The sequence below is a fragment of the Aptenodytes forsteri genome, unplaced genomic scaffold (genome assembly GCF_000699145.1).
Source record: "Aptenodytes forsteri isolate BGI_AS27 unplaced genomic scaffold, ASM69914v1 Scaffold100, whole genome shotgun sequence".
NCBI lineage: Eukaryota > Metazoa > Chordata > Aves > Sphenisciformes > Spheniscidae > Aptenodytes > Aptenodytes forsteri.
In genome coordinates this window covers 2,657,827-2,679,573 of record NW_008796216.1, presented here as the reverse complement: position 1 = coordinate 2,679,573, position 21,747 = coordinate 2,657,827, and the positions used below count along the sequence as shown (strand labels likewise).

At 36.7% G+C, this 21,747-nt stretch overlaps 1 protein-coding gene across 1 annotated transcript in view; it reads right to left on the bottom strand.

Annotated features, from left to right (window-relative positions):
* The window catches only part of CSMD1 (CUB and Sushi multiple domains 1), a 1,345,565-nt gene that overhangs the window by 1,083,970 nt on the left and 239,848 nt on the right, over window positions 1–21,747 (bottom strand). Inside the window, 1 exon segment of the mRNA XM_019474454.1 lies at window positions 9,871–10,087. Coding sequence (XP_019329999.1) covers window positions 9,871–10,087 — 217 coding nt within the window.

Sequence of the window (21,747 nt, the reverse complement as noted above, 5' to 3'; positions counted from 1 at the left end):
GTCCTTCATTTCAACCAGGCATCTCAGGAGATTAAATCTGGATTTCTATACCTCTCAAGTGAATTCCCTAACCTACCTGTTGCTGGTTATTTCAGTTGAAAGATGCATCAAAGTTAATAAGTTGCCATGAACAATTTTATATAAAAAAAATTCCTACCTGTCACTGATAATACATCTGCTCTACTACAAATGGGGACTTCTTAACCAGATTTCCCATGCTTATACAGTTTGTATCAAAATTAATAGCTCAGCCATACATTCTGCAGTGAAATAGGACAAAACCAGTCCTGAGCTACTGGAAGCATACAGTAGGCATGGTGGAAAAACAATTTCTATACTAAATTACAGTCTTTCAGTGCAGGAGTTATATTATGTATATGTGCCTAAATGCATGGTTTAGCATACCTATAATCTTTTTAACACATTGGTTTTGGTATCCCCCACTTTCTCTTCCCTTCCCCTATTATTCCTCAGTTCTCACCTCATGCACCCCCCAATGGTCTTGCTATTCTGTCTACGAGCCCTATGAATATGAAAGGTTTTCCTTGCCCAAACAGTAAATAACATATCTCAGTTCCAGGGGTGAGGAAAGGGTGACTGAGAAAATCCTAATGTCATTCTGTCTTTGTGGAAAGTGAGAGATAAAATTCACTTTCAACAAAATAACACAATGGAAGCCACAGAAAGTGCTGAAGTTGCTTTAAAAATCCATGGGAAAAATAAAAGAAATTCCACTCTCACTGTACTATTTTGAGAGAGGTATGATCAGCTGAAAGTTATGTCGAAAGGTAAACACTGATACGCACACATACTTTATGGACATTTTTGCGGGCAGTATTTAGGAGGCTATGCTTTGAGTAATGGAAACTTTAATACCTACAGGCATATTTCAAAGAACCCTTATCAATAAGAATTATTCTGGATCAATGAGACTATTGTGCCCCCTGTTTTTCATTATTTTAATTATCAATTTAAAAGGTGCTTTGCTGTTTTGTAATTCAATACTCTAAACAACATCTGCTAAAATTAGTTGCTTTAAAAAAAAAATATACCTATGAGACTTTTAACTTCAGCATTCAAATGTAACTGTTAAAAATTACAAGTTTTAAGAACAGTTTTTGTGTGTTTTTTATTAGACTTAACTTTAATGTACTCACCAACCAGTCCTATAACATGTTTTTTTCTCTAACTCATGAATTAGAGAATTACCTCAAGAAATTAAAAATATTAAATGCATTTTAAAATAGTGTCTATTAATGTTTTATTATTATTTATGGCCATATTAAGGATATTTTTCAGAAGCCTAGAGAACCAGCCTGTCTTAGCAACTAAAACAAACACGCAGTCTAATATTGGCATCTGTTATTTTCTTCGCCATTTTGCTTTTCTTTCATGACACTGGTCACCCTAGATTCTGCAAAGAAAACCACAGTGCATAGGTGTGTGTTGGGGGTGGGAGATAAGCAAAGAAATTTTTTTTTTAATTATCTTTTTGCTGAAAGACCAACTTATATGCAGATGGAAGAGAATGTTGATAAATCAATGAAAAGAGTAGACGGTCAACAGTAAGAGGTCTTCTAAGGTTGCTGTTCCCTGTGTCAAGTTAGTATTGAACCTATTATCAAAATTTGCCTTCACTTCCCTTATGATCAGTGTCACTTTCAATGTATGTGCTTCTAGTCAGTTAGCCACTGACTAGTTAGTTTTCTTAATAAATTCATTGAGTTGAACTTAGATGAGCATACATAGTTTTCACTCAAATGAAAGTATGAGTGCAAGAATAACCCGGGACTTCAGCAGAAGTATATTTTAGTCTCCATTAAGTGGGAAAAACATCACTGTCAAAACCCAAGGCCCCTAATAAAGTTAGCAGTTGCTCTTGTGAATACGAATAGGATGAAAACTGAGGAAAGTCTCTAATATCAAGAGCTGCAAGATTATGAGAACACTTGTCTACAAAATTTGTTTTAAAAGTGGAATTGATTGTGTGTGACTGTCTCGCAGAGGAGAGGATGCTGAATTTCCAATGCAGCAATTCAGAGCAGAGAGACGGCAAAGTTCCTCTCCAGCACCTGAACATTTATGATACTCTATCTGTCCCGTGATCACTACATTCTGGTCCAGCACAGGGTGACCCAAACCCAGGCTATGAATATACAGTCAATAATCACAAGACTCAGTTAAGATAGGCAGGTAATTACCAGATGACAGTAAGAACATGATTCACAGTTTAACCTAATTACATGCATCAGAAATATGGCGAATCAGTTATTACATTTTATAAAGCTTTTTTTTCCTTTAATTTGCCAGTTAACAGATAAAATATGTTTTTCCTCTCTAAAACAAACAAGCAGTCAAAATTCCTTCATAGCATACAGGTTAGGTACTAATTAAAAAGTTATCTATGACAGTTATATAGAAACTTTGAAAAATCCCACAATAAGGATGTACAGTAACAAATCTCAAAAGGGGACAGATTTTGACAACTGGACTTTCTTCTCATTGAGGAGTCCATCTGCAAGTTTTCTAACGGCTGTAATTTAATTATAGCTTGCAGTCAGTATATAAGCAAAAGGAACTGACTGATCTCTGACCAAGAGCTGTTGTAATAGTCATTGTACACACAGCATTTAGGGATGCTGATGAGCAGGGCTTCTGTATGTAATTATGTCAATTCAACATGTATCATCTAAAATAAAAAGGAGTCTCTTTTTGAACAAAATGGGAGATGCAGAAAGACTGATATAAAACTGCTTTATATACACTGCATGTGTACATAATATGTATGTACACATATGTATGTGACATAATAATATGTCACCTATATGCTTAGGTGACAGGTAATAAAGGTAAGCAATTGTCCTCGCTGTCAAATATTAATGTATTTAAGAGTAAAAATTCCTTACACAACCAGCAATCAAGTTAATGTTATCACCTGTTTAGTCAGAAAGTTGTCTGAAATTTTTGGTGTCAATTGTATCACCGAGCTACACTAAAGTGCATCTAAGTTTTAAGAGCTGTAATTCCCCAAACTGTGTTTATCTGCATTCTTAATGGATTCTTACTTTATTTTCTTACTGATCCATTATCAAACTAATGTGTATATATTGTTACTATGCCAAATCGTGGGGGTTTTAGGAGCTTCAGAAACTAACACAAATGAAGGGAAAATGAAAATATATAACCCTCTCAAAAAAGCATGAGACACCAAATTGTGTAATGAGCAGCGTTCAAAAAAAATCTTAAAAGTATTTGTACTTCTGTAGGTTAAAAACTCATCAGTCTGACAGAATCGAAGAGGCTTTCCATAAAATAGTGTCAATCATAGAGTTCCCTGTGCACATCAAGCAGACATCATACCAGTGAAGACCGCTTTCTTATACTTGGCCAATACTGAAGCAACATTTAAACCTTATTCTGAGATTTCAGGAAAAGCAAAGATGTAAACTGAGCTCTTCAAAACCCAGGTACATAAACATCCATACCCACACTCACAACTTGCAATTTTCTGTGATTTTGTAGCTTAAATACTGGATAATGGATACCCAAGGTGTTCTGTTTTGTAAAATAACTAATCAAGGAATGTATGGGTGTTTGGCTTAGTATGATCATAAATATGATTTTTTGTAACATATAGAAATAAATGTAATTATTTGTAATATATCCATATGCAATAACAAATAACAAGGGAGGTAAATGTTCACCTCTTATCTGAAATCAAAGGTCTACTCTAAAACATTGTCATGTGAAACACTTAGAAGCTCTTCATAAAGAAGAACACCTCTTTCTCAGCAGGCTACGATGAGGTATCTTTAGATACTGAGTAATGCTTCTCTACTTTATTAGAAAGGTGTTTATATACCAATTTTGTTATTATCCCCTTAAATCGAATTCAGTTGTACAGCTATGAAACAGTAAGATTACCTAACACATGCTAAAGTTTCTAAAACTATAGAAATTAACATTTTATGGAGCCACATCCCAACTCTCCCCTTTTCAGCCCCTTACTAGTAAAACTTTTGATGATGAAACACTACAAGCAAATGCACCAAATCACTGCTGTCAGTTACACAGGTCCAGTTTGAAAAGTACGGAAAAGGCAAAGAAGCAACACCTGTAAATTCTCTGAAGATGTACTATGGCCAGTTTCAGATGAAAAAAAGAGATCTGCCTCCACAGAGGACAAAGAAATTGAACACAGCTACATTTTCATTATGGTGTCACATTCATTTTTTAAAGAAAAATGTGCTGACTTAAACAACTACATTATAAAAGCTTTAAGCAACTGATGCAGAATTTTGCAGTAAAAATTCATGCATTGCTTTGACTTGTTAAATGAATCTAATCTTTTTTTTTTCCAAGAAATAATAGTTCCTTAAATGTGAAATGGATTTTCTTAGGTGGGAGTTCAAATAATACTCCATGGTTTTTGGAAAAAAGAAGTATTATATTCTTTTGTAGTTGACCATCATTTAGTATCAGCCTAAACCATGTAATTAATATAACCTATAATTCTTGGTGAAGTAGCTTGTTGTTAGTAAGCAGACTCCTTATTTGACTTTATATTTAATAAATTTTTCATTAAATCTTTTTAGTATGTAGGCTTGCCAACAAAATTAGCAAGCTTAAGATTTTGAATTAGGAAGCTAAAAATATTTTGGGAAATGTATTTTTGCCTTTTATCCAGCTGTGAAAAAAAATTTGCCATATATGATCTTGAACCTGCCAGTATTGCACACATAAATTATCTTTCCTTCCATTGCATGCTCTTTTTTCTGTTGGCAGAAACTACCTGGTCAGCATTTAGCTGATCAGGTCATAGTTTCCTTTCTTTCCCAAAATAGCTGTGTGGTATATAATGAATCACATTTTAGCCCTCTACTATAAATGATTCCTTCTTCCTAATACTTTAATAGGTGAAAAAGCCAATAAAAATGTGTTTTAACATAAAAAGGGGAATGATACTCATTGATAGGCATCTCTACTGGCAGGAACTCAGTAATCAATTTGCATAATCATACAATAATAGTTTTCCTTTACTTACAGAAGTACAAAATACCAGAATATCCTGCTAAAATCATGTAATAATCTTGTTTTACAAATTTGCACACTAACTCAGTTTCTGTTAATTTGTGTTGTGTTCTAGGTAAGCTTCAGCTGGAAAAAAAATGGCTACTATGCTCATTCCTACACTTTTCTTCACAAATCACCAGCTCACACACACACAAAAATCCTGTACATTGAAATCAACTTGTAGAAAATGATGTGCAATGAAAAGGTAAAAAAAATGACATACGACATTTTCATGGGGAAGGAAACCAAAAAGAAATAAAGAACTGTAAACTGCACAAAGCTCCTGCTGCTGCAGTGTCAGCAGTTCTGAACAAAAGTCAGTCACCCCCTCATTGCTTCATTGTTCTTTTGATCCTGGAGAGAAGGAAGATAGAAATCGTTTTCCGAAGAAACAAACAAATAATAAACAACCAAAAAATAAATCAAACAAACAAAAATAAAATTTTAAAATGTGTTGAATGCATGATAAATCTTGGTTTGTTAAGATAAAAGAGGTTTAATAGTAAACAGGAGCCCAAACTTTAACTTCAGTGAACATTTTTTATCTCCATGGTTGGATTATGAAGTGCAGAATATACGTATGGTTTAGTGCTTGCTGGAGACAGGAAAAGTGAATACTGTGAAAAATTTACATTTAATTCCTATTATTTCTACATAATAAGAAAGCAGAGGGAACATGTTGCTATTTAACATTCATTGTATATGAATGTATATCAGAAAATTTTTGGTAAGCTTTATTTTATTACATGCTCCATTAGCAACTTCCATCATTTGTATTACTGCTCCATTTAAACAAAAATGTTTATTTCAACTAATATAAGTAATAACAAGCAGCATCTATTATATTATTACCTAGGCTGCAGTAAACTAAATAATGCTTAGAAGGCCTGAGAAACCATGAAGGCAAGCAGACATTTTAAAATCACTTTCCAAATAATATATATCACGTATGTCCAAAATAACTGACAGCTGCATATACACACAACAAAAAATATTAAAGTCTGTACATTTGCATCTTCCCATCAGTGTATATAATTTAATTAGCAGCTTTTCTGTGTAAGAAAACAAAAAAATTGCTTGTAATCCATTTTTAAGAGTTTTTCGGGACTGTCTGAAAATTTGAATTGATTATTTGAAAAAGATTATTCCAGAGTATATTGCACAGATCTTCCGTAACTAACTCTTAAGTAAACTGAGTGTGTGATACTAAAAAAGTAACTTTTACCAACAGACACAGTAACACAGAGATTACAGCATTTACCTGTATTTGACATAGAAAAAAATGTGGAATCTCAGGACATAAACTGAGATGAAGGCGATAGCACATACAAAGTCTCAGTTCACCATGTCTGTAGCGTTCACAGTTCAAGGTCTTAACACCCCACTTACAGCCCACCTCACCTCTTCAGCAACAGAGGATTTGATACACGCACTTCTATTTACCCAGTCCCGTTACAGTTTCCCTATACCTCTGTATGAAACCCCTATTCAGGAATTCTGCATAGAGGAAAAATATACTGTAAAATTACTTAAGCTAAGATACCAGCCCTGAAATTACTTTTGAAATCCATAAACTGTTGAAATGTCTGTTTTGAATTCACTTGCTTGTGGAAGGTAACGTATCCATTGGCAGTACACAAGTCAATAGGTCAGTACTGTCAGTTCACATCTGCCTATACACTGAGCCTCTTCAGAGCTGGCCCGTGTCCCTACTCCCTATGTCCCATTGATACAGTTCTGATTTCTATTTAAAAATATTACCATTTACTATTATATCTGATATATACAACAAAGAAAAAACTCAAAATAAATATTTGCTAGCACCTGAACTACACTAACTACTGAACGCAACTCTTACTTAGGGAAACAATTCACAAGGAATACAACTGAGTAATAACTTTGTTGTCTCAGTGCACCACACTTACATCTCTTCTTCACAAGAGTTTCATCCATATGAATTCTGCGTGCTGATGGTTAACTGCATATAACAAGCGGCAATTCACAGTGCAAATAAAAAATACATTTTACATCTTTTCCCAGCTTAATTAGAATTTGGTTGTATTTTGAAATCTTTCGCCATCAACTGATAATGCAATACTTAAGCTTTACGATAACGTTTTTTTCAATAACGTAGAACTGAGACAGCTGTTTTGGTTATAATATATGGTGAAATTCATTATCTAACTTCATGTTTGCCTATACAATTAAGACTACTGTAACCTACAAAGCAATATTGTGACAGGTGGCATTAGACTTAAAATTTCACTTTTCCTCTTTTATACATATATACACATATATCAAATCCTGTTTTGTGTTCTATGAACCTTACAGTGATAAAAATAAAGCAGCTGTAGCAATCTTTTTAAGGACAATTTTGGACCGCAGATCTCAGTAATTATACAGAATGACAGAATGCTAGTTGGGTTTTATCTAGACAAATAGGAAGAGGTAAAATAGCACTTTTAGTGCCTTATCTTTTGTTTACATTGTTCTTCCTACTAGTATCTTACTTCTCAACCTCCTCATAACATAGCTTACAATAACCTATGATAGCTACCATGTGTAATTTATCCCTTAAATCAGTACATGCTTTAATAATGCACTAACTGAAGAAGTTCATACATTTTACAACTACCTGTTTCTCTTTTCTTCCTCCACACAAACAGCTTAAAACAATTTATTCCTTTCCCTTATCATTTCAATATATTTTATATATGGTTCTATTTTCTTGAGTTTTACAATCAACTTGTAGTGAAAGTATCCTGGTGCACATTTAGCATACAAAAAGGTCCTTCAGGCAGCACAGTAAACTAGTTGAATGTACTATTCATTTTTATCCAATTTTGCTTTAGCAGCTGAAAAATACTATACAAAATATGGGATGAATATTACTTAATTATTACAGTTTGTGAGAGCTATATAGTTACACAGCTATTTTTAAGGAAAACCTCCAGATTTTGCATGATGGCTGAAGAAATATAATTACCCAAAATCTAGTAGAGTATTTTTATCTATAGAAAAAAAACATACCCTGAAGCAGAAGTTCCAAGATGCTTTCTTGCATTTGCATGCTGTCAGCTAAAAAACCAAGACTATAATTTTCCAATATTTGCTGAGTGAATTGTCTTGAAATGTGCAATTGTAGAGGGGTACACCTGTGAATTTGCTTTGTGCAACAAAGGGTATGTCACAGGGTATGAGATAAGTCAATAGAAACCTGTCATTCAAATTCTGCTTTTTTAACCTCTGCATGCTGCAAAGCCAACAAATGCTTTTTCCCTTATAATACTATTTATGAAGGTAACTAATTGGCAAATACAAGCAAGGATAAATAAAATATCTGCTTCACTGTTGGAAGTTGGAAATGAAATCCTTGTTTCACTTAAATCAGTGGCAATTGCAATGACTTCAGTGGGATCAATATCATACTTAGGAATTTCTGTCTTCTATGCTCATACCCACAGAACATCAGTTGGTGCTCTTCCTTGAAACAATTTTCTACTGACAGAGTAGTGCAAAACAAGCAGGCATGTTAGCTATTGATAAGAAAAACCTTTGACTGAAAAAGAAATATTAGTCCTTGTATAAAGGTGATACAAGTACTAAAGGTCAATTAAGTATAGTAAATGAAGCACGTATATTCTGCAACTCAAGGACTGGTAGCTTTGTACTACCTTCCACAGTTTTCAAAACTTTTTGAACTGAGTCAACAATTAATCAGAACATTGTTCTTGTCAAAAATACGTGATGATACCCACTAAAATGTGGACCAAATTGGTGATGTTCACACATTTGTTTTAGCAGTATGATATAAATCATCAGCATGTAAAAGAGTAATCGGACAACAGGACTGACAGCAATGTTTTACAGTGCTCCATAAATCTCATGCCTGAATAGAAAATGACAGAGCAGCAGTGATAGCAATGTTTGCTTTCCAGCTCTGCAGTCCAGATCCAGCAAATGACCGAGGAACCCAAAAGAAGACACCAATGAAATTAATGCACCAAAATCTGAAGTTGTGAAAAGCTTCAAGATCAAAAACCTTCCATAAAGCCTCTTCGTAACCTCAGTGGTATTTGGACATATAAGACTCCCTGGTTTCTGTCCTTTAAAGGTCCTTAATTGCTTAATAATTGTATTTACTTAGAGATTCAGTCAAACCATTTACAGCCCAACTCATCTGCAAGGCAGGCAATAGTCACCTGAAGGATTTAATCTGGCAAGCATTTCCAGAGGTTGCCTAACACACTAAAGAGATTGTGCCTCTCACAAACTACTGTATCGCCCACCACTTCTTCTGTGCCACATTCCGTGAGAGACACTGGGACACTGTTAACACAAGGAGCATACCCAACCTCTAATTCAAATACTGTAGGCATGGTAGAAAAGTAAAGCATGATCTCAGTAAGAGTTGTTTCAAAAACTGGGGAGAGGTGCCTTCAGGAAAGGGTCCCTGGGCCGAATCTGGATTTCATCAGGGGACAGATAAATAAAAATAAGCTACTGCAATGTGGGATACTCCTGTGCTCAGGGCCTTTACCAAAACTGATCTTGAATTGTGCAAATTTTAAGTATGACTGATGCTACTGGTACACAAGCTAGGGCCATAAGGCTCTGAAACTTGGATTAATGTCTTTTGCTGTGAGATCTTGGGGCACTGCTATCCCCTTGGCTGGGGAAGAACTAAGGAAACACAACGTAGTTGTAACATATCATCAGAACATATATTCAGGAGAGAAAGACAGAGGTAAAGAGAGAGAGAGAGAGAGAAATTAAGAAAGAAAAAAGTTACCTTACCTCACTTTTAAATTGCCTTGCTGTGGCTGCCCATCGTAAATTGACAAAATATCAAAATCTTCCTCGAGGGCAAAAGTATGAAATGACAATTGTATCCTGTTACGTTCTCCTGTGATAATGATCCAAGTGCAGTTGGCATAATTTGGATAACCATGAGGAAATCCAGGGCTTTCTATAGTACCATTTGGTCCCTGTACTAAGCCTCCACAGTTCTGACCTGAAATAGAAGAAAGGAAAATAGGTATTTTGGTGTTTTTCCCCTCCTCCGGTATATATTCTTACATGAGTAACTATATGTAAACTTAATTTTATAATATTTTTTCTAGATTACAAACACCACATAAAATTGCATTTATACCACTCTTCCCTCTGGATTCAAAACCCCTAATGCTGGATTTTCTGAGGCACCTACCATCTTTTTATGCAATGAATCATTATTTGAGATTATGTAGTATTAACAATGTATGACTTATTCATCCAAATGTGAAATTTAAGCATTAGCCTTGATGCCGTAAGTTCAACAGACTGACAGTTTTAATGCCAGAGAGCATTCAGAGTTTTTTGGTGAATGCCATTTATAAAGTTTTTATACAAATACCAAAGTAATAGAGTTTCTGCTGTTCTGAAACATACTTTCAACACAGAGAGCAAAATGTAGACACACATTTATTACGCATTCTGTTGCAACCATCATTAAGATTTTTATACTTCAAAAACATAGCAAAAATTCTGTGGTATAACATTTTTAGTGTCGTGTGTATTGTGATCAGGCACGTGTTTGGGGTTTTTTTTAGGATTCTTAAAAAATAACGTTAAGGGTTTACTCAGCAGGCATTTGTGTCTGGTTTGTACACCTTACAGACCTTGTGAGGGTATAGTAACTCATTAACGGGAAGTCCTCAGCAAGAAACCTTGACTTACAGTGCAACACTCTTGCTAATTTCCTACTTGATTTTGTTAATTCCACACACAATAGTTGTACTGGCTCAGAGCTGGAGAGAAGCGTTAATGAAATATTTGAACAGATAAAAGTTTAAGGACATTCTGTGCACTGTAATGCTTGGATTATTACATGCATTTTAAGCACTTCAGAACAAGTATAATCCCAGCATTTTATTGTTATACCTAAACTAGAAAAGTATTTCAGGCTGCAATTTTAACTGCCCAGCAGTAGGTCTCTGAGACTGAATCTTTCAGAGCAGTGCTATCAAATGCTTGTGGGAGGTTTCTAAATCTTAATAAAATGGATTTAATATAAGGGATTTGCTGCTAAAACTAAAGAACTAGTAAGTAATAATTTTCTACTAAATTTCAAATATAACAAAAACTCTAATGAAGGCTATGGGGATTCAGGAGGCATTTAAAGTAAAAATCTTCTCTTGCATATTTACCAATTGATTCATACTACTTTAATAAAATATTGGTATTATTAGACATTCTTGAAGAAGGAACTTAGCATGAATGTTTCAGCTATGTACTGTTCACTGTAACTTGTCAGCATTCTTGCAGATGCTTTGCATTGTATTCCGCTTCCTACAACTACAGGGGAAATGTCATACAAGTGTCACAAGCAATTTAAAATAATTTAATTACTACAGAAATAACATTCTGAAAACAGAAAAGGAAAATTATAGTGACAGCCCACCACCCTAATACTCTAATGAGCTACTTCATGTCACCAACATCCAGAAATTGGTTTGTGTAAATCAAGTACCCCCTGCAAGCCATGCTGCACAGCAGCTTTCCCACCACTCAGTGTGAAAGGGTTGTTTTGAAAGAGGAGAGCTATCAAGTTCAAGTTAGCAATTCGTCTAAAATCTACCAAAGACAGAGACACCTTCTAGGAGCAGAAATTTGTAATTCTGGTGCATAAAGAACGTAATACAACATATGTAATTGCGTATGTAAATGCCATATGTAAACTACATTTCTGACTTCCAGGGAGATTAACAAATTACCTCCCCAATCTCTTAGGGAACCCTACAGCTGGCTTAATACAACTGAATATTGCTGGGGCGGTAAGTGAGCCCTCCCACCCCCAAAATGCCTATAGCCCAGCAGCCTCCTTACAGAGGCGCTTGCTACCTGCTCGCAGAAGTTTTTGCAACTGTCAGTGATTGCTCTCAGTTTTATTCCAAAAGGTGTTTTGTACTCCTTACTGTAGATTCAAGTTATTGTGCATTATTCTCTTGGAAAATAAACAAAACCTAATGATAAACAAGGCAGCCAACACTTTACCCCTGTTTAACTTAAGCATTTCTTACCACCCCATAGTCCTTTCTTTCTCCAGTTTGCTTTTGCTCTCCTGTTTATATATCCCTCCAGTTCTGAAACTATTCATAAACATGCTGCCTATTCACTTTGTACCCAAGAAACACAAGGCAAAGGAGAACCATAAAGGAAAATGATTACTGTGAAATGCTATTTAGGTTTGCTCTTAATTTTATATGGGCATATATAAATACATACTTATTTATTTAGTGTTCAGTAAAAACCCTGGTAAAAATCCTAGAATAAATTTAATACACGGTTAACTCCTGGCAATCTCATTGCTGCACACTGACAACTGCAAAGAGGATCTCTCTTCTGAACTAAGCAATACTCAGAGAGACTTTAAGAACTGTGCAGGCCCAGAAAACTGACATCCTTCTAGGTCTGTCCCTGCCCGGCTAAGAGATGAAGCATGTTAACAGAGCAGTATTGGGAAAAAAGGATCAGCTGCTATCTGTATAATATTTATTTTGTCAATATATGTAAGTCTAAAACCTTCAGAACAGTCAAATGTTACACCTCTGCCAACGAGTAAATTCAGCACCAAATCACTTAAGAGAGTTTCAGTAAGAGGGTATACTTGGAGATCAGGAATGAAGAGACTTCTGGGTGACAGGTGGCAGCAAATTAGATAGGAGTTGGCAATGCAATATCCCACAAAAAATGCAGTTTCTGACTGCAGAGACACCACAGACCAGTAAGAGGACACTGATGAGATTAATTAAGAATATTTTGTTTCTTATGGGTGCCTTAATAGCAGAAAGGGTCAACAAAGTAAAGAAACTGAACATACCAACAAGAAAATATTAAAAGAATATTAATATCAGCAGAGTTTAAGTAGTTCTGCTGGGCTGAATGTAAGCACAGAAGAGAATGTAGGCTGAATATGACTGAATACACCCTAAAAAGAAGATCTACCCATACAATTCACTTTAGCTCTGACCCTTGTGTCAAATAAAAAAATAAATGTTGCCATTTTTCACAAGATGTGCAGTCATTGATTGAATACAATATCAGTACACTGAATTATTTTAATATTAAAGGTGTATTAGACTGCCAAAATTTTATTAGTATGACACCACATTGTTGCTTATATGAATATAAACTATGCTGTTAGCATTCATTTTCTGTCATATGTTGTCTGTAAGAAGATATTTCAGGACAGCTATTTTAACTTTATGATGTAAAAAGTGTAATTTAAGAAAACTGACACTCTTGGCTTGTAGTTGAAAATTATTTACACTGATTTCAGCCTTATTTTAGCTTAGAAAGGTTCTTTGCATATCCTGTACCAGCCCTATTTTCACCTGCTCAGGCTCAATGTTTCTCAGTTGTGACCCCTAAGTGAGAAAGAAAACTTAAAACACTGCAATTTTCCCTTAAACGCTGAGGTCAGATGGGTGGTAGAATCACTAAGAATCAGTAGAATTTAAGTACAGTTTTGCCATAAGATTTTGAATAAACTTCACAAAATACAAACTTACAAAATATTTTCTAAATATTGGACTTTTATTTTCCTGGGCCTTTATAGTTATCATGACTATTTTATCACACACACACCCAACCCCCTCCCCTCCCCACCGTTTACCGTATCTAATAATTAGAACTAGCAAATACAGATTCATTAATTTTTTTTTTTAAGTTTCAAATGCTTCTACAAGAAACAAGAAAAAAGACAACCACTTCTCTTCTTGTAATTCATAAGGTATTCTGTGGAACACTGATATATTTATACATATAAACAGATGTATATGCATACATACACATATTTACATAGAAAGCAATTTTTGCAAGATATATGCATTTTGAACAAACTATAAAATGCGCCAAAACTAACTATAGTAAAGTCAGTGATGCTAAAGAAATTTTAAACAATCATGATAATGAAAATGAAGTCACATTTATTCTTCTTGTGACCATGAGTAGCATCTTCCATTCTGCAGCTACAGAGGAAGGCAGCAACTAGTAGTGAGGCTGAGAAGAGATCTCTAGCAAGATTGTATCTCCCTCATTCTTTAAAATACATTCTAATATGAGTTACAGTTTTATTAGTGAGTTTAATAAGTAAATAAGAACAGCTGCATCGGCCAGATCAAAGGCTCATTCAGCTCAGTATCTTTTCTCCAATAGCAAGCCAAAGGAGGTACCTAGGAAAGACTTCACCAGAAAACTCCCCTCCCCTTCAAGATCTGCATCTCAGAGATTTCTTAAAAGGAACACATTCCAGTAGCTTCGTCTTCCTGTTTAATAGCCCTTGATAGATTTCTTTTCCATGAACTCGTCCAGTCATCCTCTGAGTCTATGCTAACTTCTAGCATCTTTAACGCATTGTAGAGGGAATCCTAAAACATGAAAAACCCTTCTTTGTGTTTGTTCAGCAGCTACCATCTGTTAGGTTCACTTGATGCCCCACTAAGTTTTTGTATGAAAAGCGCACATACAGATGATTCTTATTGATGCTTTCTATGCCACTTACCATCTTATTGACTTTTATTAAGTCCCAGCTTCTTTTTTTTCCCCAGTTCAAAATTTCTACTTTTTATAGCTGTTCTTTGTACTAAAGCCATTTTATCACCTTTCTCTGAATCTTTTGCAGCTTTGTTACACCCTTCATGCGATAGAGATACCAGAAGTTCTTGTAATATTGAAAATGTATACACATCATTTACACAGTGATATTTTTAATCCTTTTTCTGTTCTCCTACTAATTTGATCTCTTCTTTTGCTAAGGTAAGCATTAACTTGACATTTTTATAGGACTATGTGTTATAACCAAGATTCCTTTCCTCCAGAATTACAGTGAGGCTAGAGTCTGTCATTTTACATGGAAAATTAGGATTTATTATGTTTTTTTCCTCTGTAGATTTCCTACAGTTTATAACTATGTGCATCACATCACATTCATCTACTCTGAATTTCATCATCAACTACTTCAACATCCCCCTACTTGGTCACATAGGACCTTTTTTGGAATTCTTCACAATTGGTCCTCATCTTCATTAACTCATAATTTCCTATCATCATGGTCATTTCACTGCTTACCTCCTTTTTCAGATCATTTATGAGTGTGACGAACAACACAGATGCCAGCATAGATCTCTCTGCGATGCCATGGTGACTCCCTCCATTGTAAAAACTGGCCGTTTTCTCCTATCCGTGAGGCGTAACTTTTAGCCAGCCTTTTAGCAATATACAGACTTTCTTATGCTCTACATGATTTGTTTACTTTACAATCTTTAACAGGGAGCCTTTTTCAATGTCTTTTGGAAATTCTGATCACCTTTATCCACATTCAGTCTGACTTGTTCAGAGAACTCCAATAGGTTTGAAAAGCATAATGTTTTAAAATAAAGCTTTGATTCTTCTTCAGTATGTCATATTTAACCATGTGTCAATCTATTCTGTTCTTTAATATAGTTTCCTAACACAAGTTTCAGGTGTTCCAGCTTTTAGTTCCTTAACTCCCCTCGGTTCCTTTAAATATGAGCATCTCAGGTGAATTGAAGCTGGAGATTACATTAGCAGTGCAGCAATTTTTTCCTTGATTGTCTTTTAAACTCTAAATAACACATGGTGCTTGTCACATTACTGTTTATTTTGTCTGTTTGTTCCATAACCTGTTCTGCCAATTTTTCAACTTTCCACAATTTTCCACAAAGAACAGTTCAGGCATGGGAATAACAAAACATATGTATTTTTTGCTGTCTTCATTAATCTTCCCTTTATATTCTGAATATCTATTGGCCCAGCAAGGCTGTCTTGCAGGTTACTTGCTTCAGCTGTGTTCAAAAGAAGAATAATTTTTAGTTTTACAATGTTGGCCTACAATGCTCTCGGACACTATCGTTTTATTTCCAGGAAAGCTTTCAGAGAGGGCCCAGCAGCCCCTAAATCTTACTGGGATCTCACTGATACATGTGCCTTCACCTACCTTGCCTTGGGATTATCTCCCTCTGTCAGTCTGCACAAAACAGCATTAATCACTTTCTTTGCATACATAGCACGATGAATCCCTGACTCCATCCCAATGCTCTCGGACACTATCGTTTTATTTCCAGGAAAGCTTTCAGAGAGGGCCCAGCAGCCCCTAAATCTTACTGGGATCTCACTGATACATGTGCCTTCACCTACCTTGCCTTGGGATTATCTCCCTCTGTCAGTCTGCACAAAACAGCATTAATCACTTTCTTTGCATATATAGCACGATGAATCCCTGACTCCATCATCTCTCTTTTATCCTTATTTGTGAGGCCTTAATTATAAAAGTTGATGGTTAGAGCCTTCACAGATTTTAAATTCTCCCTCCTGTACAGAAAATTCAAATGTGCATCTCACGTCCCCAGAGCACCTCACGTTTGCAATTATGACTCCTCTAATTCAACACACTTGCAGGAACTTCGGTATCACAATGAGTATTAGCCGCAACTTAAAAGACTGTGAGCAGCAAAGCTCATGACAGCAAGTTTTGCAAATATGACTTTTAACAAGAAAGGTAAAAACCAAATGTTCCTGATAGTGCAAAGATGTGTTATAGATACATAGAACAAAAAAGATTTCCTCTCGAACTACAACAGGTAACTACAGATTTAAATTGTTGCCACCATCAATTGAGATGGTGGAACAGTAGACAGCTGTAAGACATAAACAGGTGGTTGCACACCTTGTTGCAACCACCCTTTTTTCTTTTCTTTTGCTTTTTAATATGTTACGTTTGTTGATGTCCCCTGAAAGCTCCCAGCACTTCCTGCCTCTGCCGAGGCCTGCAGGCCCGCCCCAGCCCCTGCCGCCAGCTGGCCGTGTTCTACACCAGGCCCTTATCGCTTCTTCCTCAATTAGCATATCTCGAAGCTATCTTCTGACAATGTTACTACCCAGTAAAATTGTTATTTCCTAATTTAACTTTAATCAAGAACAGAAATGTCAAATGGCCAGAGAAGCAAAGGCACTATTTTCTGAGGACGGTTTTAAACAGCATTTGGTTACTTCAAGTGTCCTTTAAAAATCAGTTATTAAGTAAACCTCACAACACCATTAAAAAGCACTTTCCAAGGAATTAACCAAATCAGAAAGTACAAAGTTCTTTTTAATTTAGGTATCACTGAAGATTTATTCACAACTGCAAGCCACTGTCTTTGCTGGCAAAACTGAAGTACGCCCCAGCCGGCAGCGGCAGCACGAAGATCTCACAAAGCAGCCGCCTGCACTGTGCCAGCATCTGCTTGCTGTGTCCGTCACCGCCTTTCAACATCAGGGAGAAATGATGCGGCAAAGCTTCAATACTACAGATATTTAAACATATTCAAGACAGTCCCAGCCCAACGTGAAATGAGAACAGTATAAATTTACTCATGATGTTATCTTTTTGCAGGACCCAGGCAAAAATAATTCATTTCAAGAGAATTAGTGAGAAATTGTTTAAAACTTATTTGATCTGAAATAATTAATAATGATCTGTCAGGTTATATGATAAAAAGCTCATCTGTGCACCCACAAAGGAGCACAGAGAGACAATGGCAGATGGGGAAGCCCAAGCACCACCCTGACCCAGCTCCTCCCCGGCCCATCCCGGAAGCCCTCAGCCCATCTCAGGCCCATCTCCATATGGCCGGAGGAGCACAGAGGGCCCGAGGGCAGGTGGGAACGCAAAGTAAGGACTCAGAGGAAGGGACGCCCTTGCCTGGGGCTGTCCCAGGACAGCCTCAGCCCCAGTGTCCAGGTGTGACACCCACCACGATGGGCCAAGAGGAGCAGCTCCAGATCCCTTATAGACTGGGGGAGTTGCTGGGATGCTGGGGAAGAGCGTTTTGGGATTGCACGAGACTTATTATGGGATATTTAGGGGAGGAGCCAGAGGTGGGGAAGGAGATGGATTTAGATGATTTGAGGAGGAACAACTGTGGGAAAATAGAGGTGTGAGGGGACAAACAGAGCTGGTCGTGTGTAAATAGTGGCCTGTCTGGCTGTGCCCCCACAGGGGTCGTAGGGGCCTGTGGGTGGTACCAGCCTGGGATGAGTGTGGGTCAGGGTACCAGCAGCTGGGCTGGACCGTGGGCCGGAGGGTGCATGTGCCTGGGGGCCAGTGACAGGGGAGACCCCAGTGGGTGACCAAGTGCCAGCCCCAGGTGGGACCAGGGCCAGAGCCTGTGTGTCTGCAGTGCAGCACTGGGAGCCAGCGCAGGCCTGTGAGTGAGTGTGTGAGTGCTCACTGTGGTCCGTCCAAATGAGCTGGTGAGCAGGTGATGTGGAAGGAAAGCCAGGAGGGTTTCTCCAAGGACAAGACCATGGGGGGGCGGCTACTGGGGACCAGGGGAGTCATGGTCAGCTCTGTGTGTGGGTGGACCTCCAAACTGCTCAGCCAGAGAGGGGAAACAAGATGAGGCTGCTGGTGCTGCCTGAGGTCATGTGAGTGCTGAGTGTGTCCGCCTCTGCTAATCTGTGTAGCTGTCCGTATGTATACATATGTATGCGGTGTATACGTGTGCTCTGTGTGTGTGTGCTGGGAAAAGCTGCTCAGCCTTGCCACTGCCTGCATCTGGGGCATGGAGACGGGTCAGCCTCACCTCTGCCAGCTGCCGGCTTCAACCCTTCCTAACACAATCAATTGCCTCTGAATCATTAAATACTCTGTAGCTTGGCAGCTAAAGCTAAAAATAGAGAAAAAATGGCAACTAAATTGCAAAATTTAGATTGATTTCCTTTAAATACAGATCCATTCAAACCCTGCAATTTTTGTCTGTGACCAGTCTGGGACCTTCACTAGGTCCATCTCACATGAGACGAACGGTTGGTAAATGCTAGAATGCATGTAATAACCTTAAATTCTAATGCAGACATTCACAAAGTGACTGCAACTTCATCAGTCTATAAAACATTTTAAATTCAGACCTTACTTCTAGCCGCAGGATATATAGTCATTGATTGTGTTGATGAAATGGGAAAGCTACTGTTTTTAAAGTCTCAGATTACTACTCTGAGAGTCAGGCAATAGCTTTGTGTGCAATTTCCTATGTATATTTAAGCCTTTATCCAGCACCCGATTGAAATTAAATCGCCCGGAAGGCTAAAGATTAATATTACTATTCAGCAAGAAGTTCTGAAACAAATCCTGCCATAATGGTAGCTTTGCTGTGTACCAGAGCAAAACATCTTAATTGCTGGTATGTAGAAGTTTTTTCTTTATTTTAATGAAGTTCTCAATGCTGGAACACGTATTACACATCAGCCGGATTATGTTGCCATTACAAATTGAGAAAAAGATATTTCATGTTCCCTTTTCAATACTGGAATGTCCAAAAAGACCAATAAATCAGTATTCACACAAGCTAATGGGGAAATAAAATGCAGCAAAATATGTTTCTCTGCAGGAAAACATTTTTTTTAAAGGGCTTTTAATGCTTTTTTAAAAATCCAGTCTACAACACCATCAATTCAGTGCCACTGGCTAGTAGAGACAAAAAAAATAAAAATACCATAATCGCTCTCTCAAGGCTACAGCTTGACAGTCCTTTCTTCTGACAAAGCAATAAGTTCTTAGTTAAAAGCAACTAGATTATATGAAGTTGTTTTATCCCTTTTCCTTCAAAAGTAATGATTTTAGCCCAGTAAAACAAAGTTCTCCAAACTCTCTTTGTTCTTCCTTTGCATTTACCCCAATTGTTTTTAAGATTCATCAAAATGAAGGAAATAAAATGCATTAAAAAGAGAGGAAAACAATGCAAGTTGTATACCAGATTTGAAATACGTAGGAGATGGTGCTGAAAAAAGTTATTTTACAGGGGGTAAGATCCTATATTGTAAAACACTGAGCTAGCGACAGATTTAGTGCCCTTTAAAACAAGACTATTCTTCATAGATGCAAACTCATTCTGCAGATGGAGATCACTGAGGACATGGTGGATTTTATGTTTACTTTTCTAAAATAAAGTAAAATAAATTGAGGCTTTAGGTAAACATCACTATTACTGTTACAGTTGCTTAGCAACAGCTGGTAGAATGAGAGAGTATGGTATAGCTCAGGTAAATAAAAGGAAAGTGCTGATTTCATTGTTTGTGAAATACTGAGACAATAATCGAAATTCTATTCTGAGCTTCACTGGAATAGGAGCAACTCAACTGTAGGCAAGCTACTTGAGACGAGGACTTCTTTGTTTCCCTTCTGCCAGACTCCTGCAACATACAGGATAACTGCCTGTACCAAATTTGATCACTTCAGTATTGTCACTTTGACTTTCATTTTTTATTGATGCCATTCTCCCAGACCACTTCACTGACAGCCTTGCTCACATATCAGGATCTTACAACAGGTTTTTTTATTACCATCTTTGTCACTGGATGCCTGCATCATGAGGCTGCAAAGTGTAACGCAGTTCAAGCAGTTTGGGTTTTATACTATTACTAAAAGAACATATTATCAAAAAGCCCAGTTCTGAAAACGGGGAAAAAATCCATTTGTCTCATTGTAACTGCTCCATGAGCATCGTCTACTTTAACTATGTTTCCTTCCCTGACAGTTATTACTTTGTGCATCACTTCTGTAATCCAGCAGGCTTTCCAGCATTTTTTGTCTGCGTGTGACCACAGAATCAGTCCAGAAAAGGTTTCAAATTTGTTCATCTCTGCTACTTTGATTCATGCTTTCTTTGCATTTAAAACAGAACCTTTTAGTTCAGTGTGCTTTAATTGCCACTGCAGAGTCAACTGACATCAACTAAGGACAAATACTACCTTCCAAATTAGATTCCTAAGTCATAACTTGAGGAAAGAGAATGAGTGGCAATAAATTCCTCAGTAGTCATTAGAGAAGTTTCATTTTCAAAGATGGAAGAATTGAATTTAGAAAGATCAGATGACACTACATTAGATTTTAGTGTTAAAACAATCACCTTTGTTAATACAAATGCATTTTTCAGGAAGAATTTTAGCTTTCACGTAAAAAAAAAAAAGATATTTTATGGATCTACTGCAAGAAATCATGAAACATTCCTTTTGACAGGTGTATTATTTCCATACACATAATTGTGCTTCTTATTTAGATTTGTATTTTATATAAATCAGAATATGGGCACTACTGTCCTATGCAATGCACATATAAGAATAATTCTCCTATGAAAAATTAACAATATAAAATAGCAAACAATATTACAGCATTAGCAAAGTTAAATATAATCAGAATACAGGTAGCATGACAACACGTGCATGTGTAGAATACAAATTTCATTGCACTTTTTTATGTTAATAAATTTACACACACAAAACATACACAACCTATGACATACATTAACATCACCAGGGTGGGAATGACGCAACAGATACGTATTCCCTGGAGATTATAAATTCAAAGTACAGCTGCCTAAGACATTCATGACTGGAACTGAAATGATGTGTTCTAATAATCTTAACCACAGGAAATTTAGTACCTTATGTTTCGTATCTTACTGATAAGTTTGCACAGTATTAAAGTAATTACTGATTTTAATGGGGCAATGGGATGGAATGGAGGGTGATGCAGCTCCTGTGCCTGAGTCATGATGTCAGTAGCTGACATTTATGCACAGCAATATTCAGAACGGAGCAGCTAACCACCATCTTGCAGCATCAATAACAAAC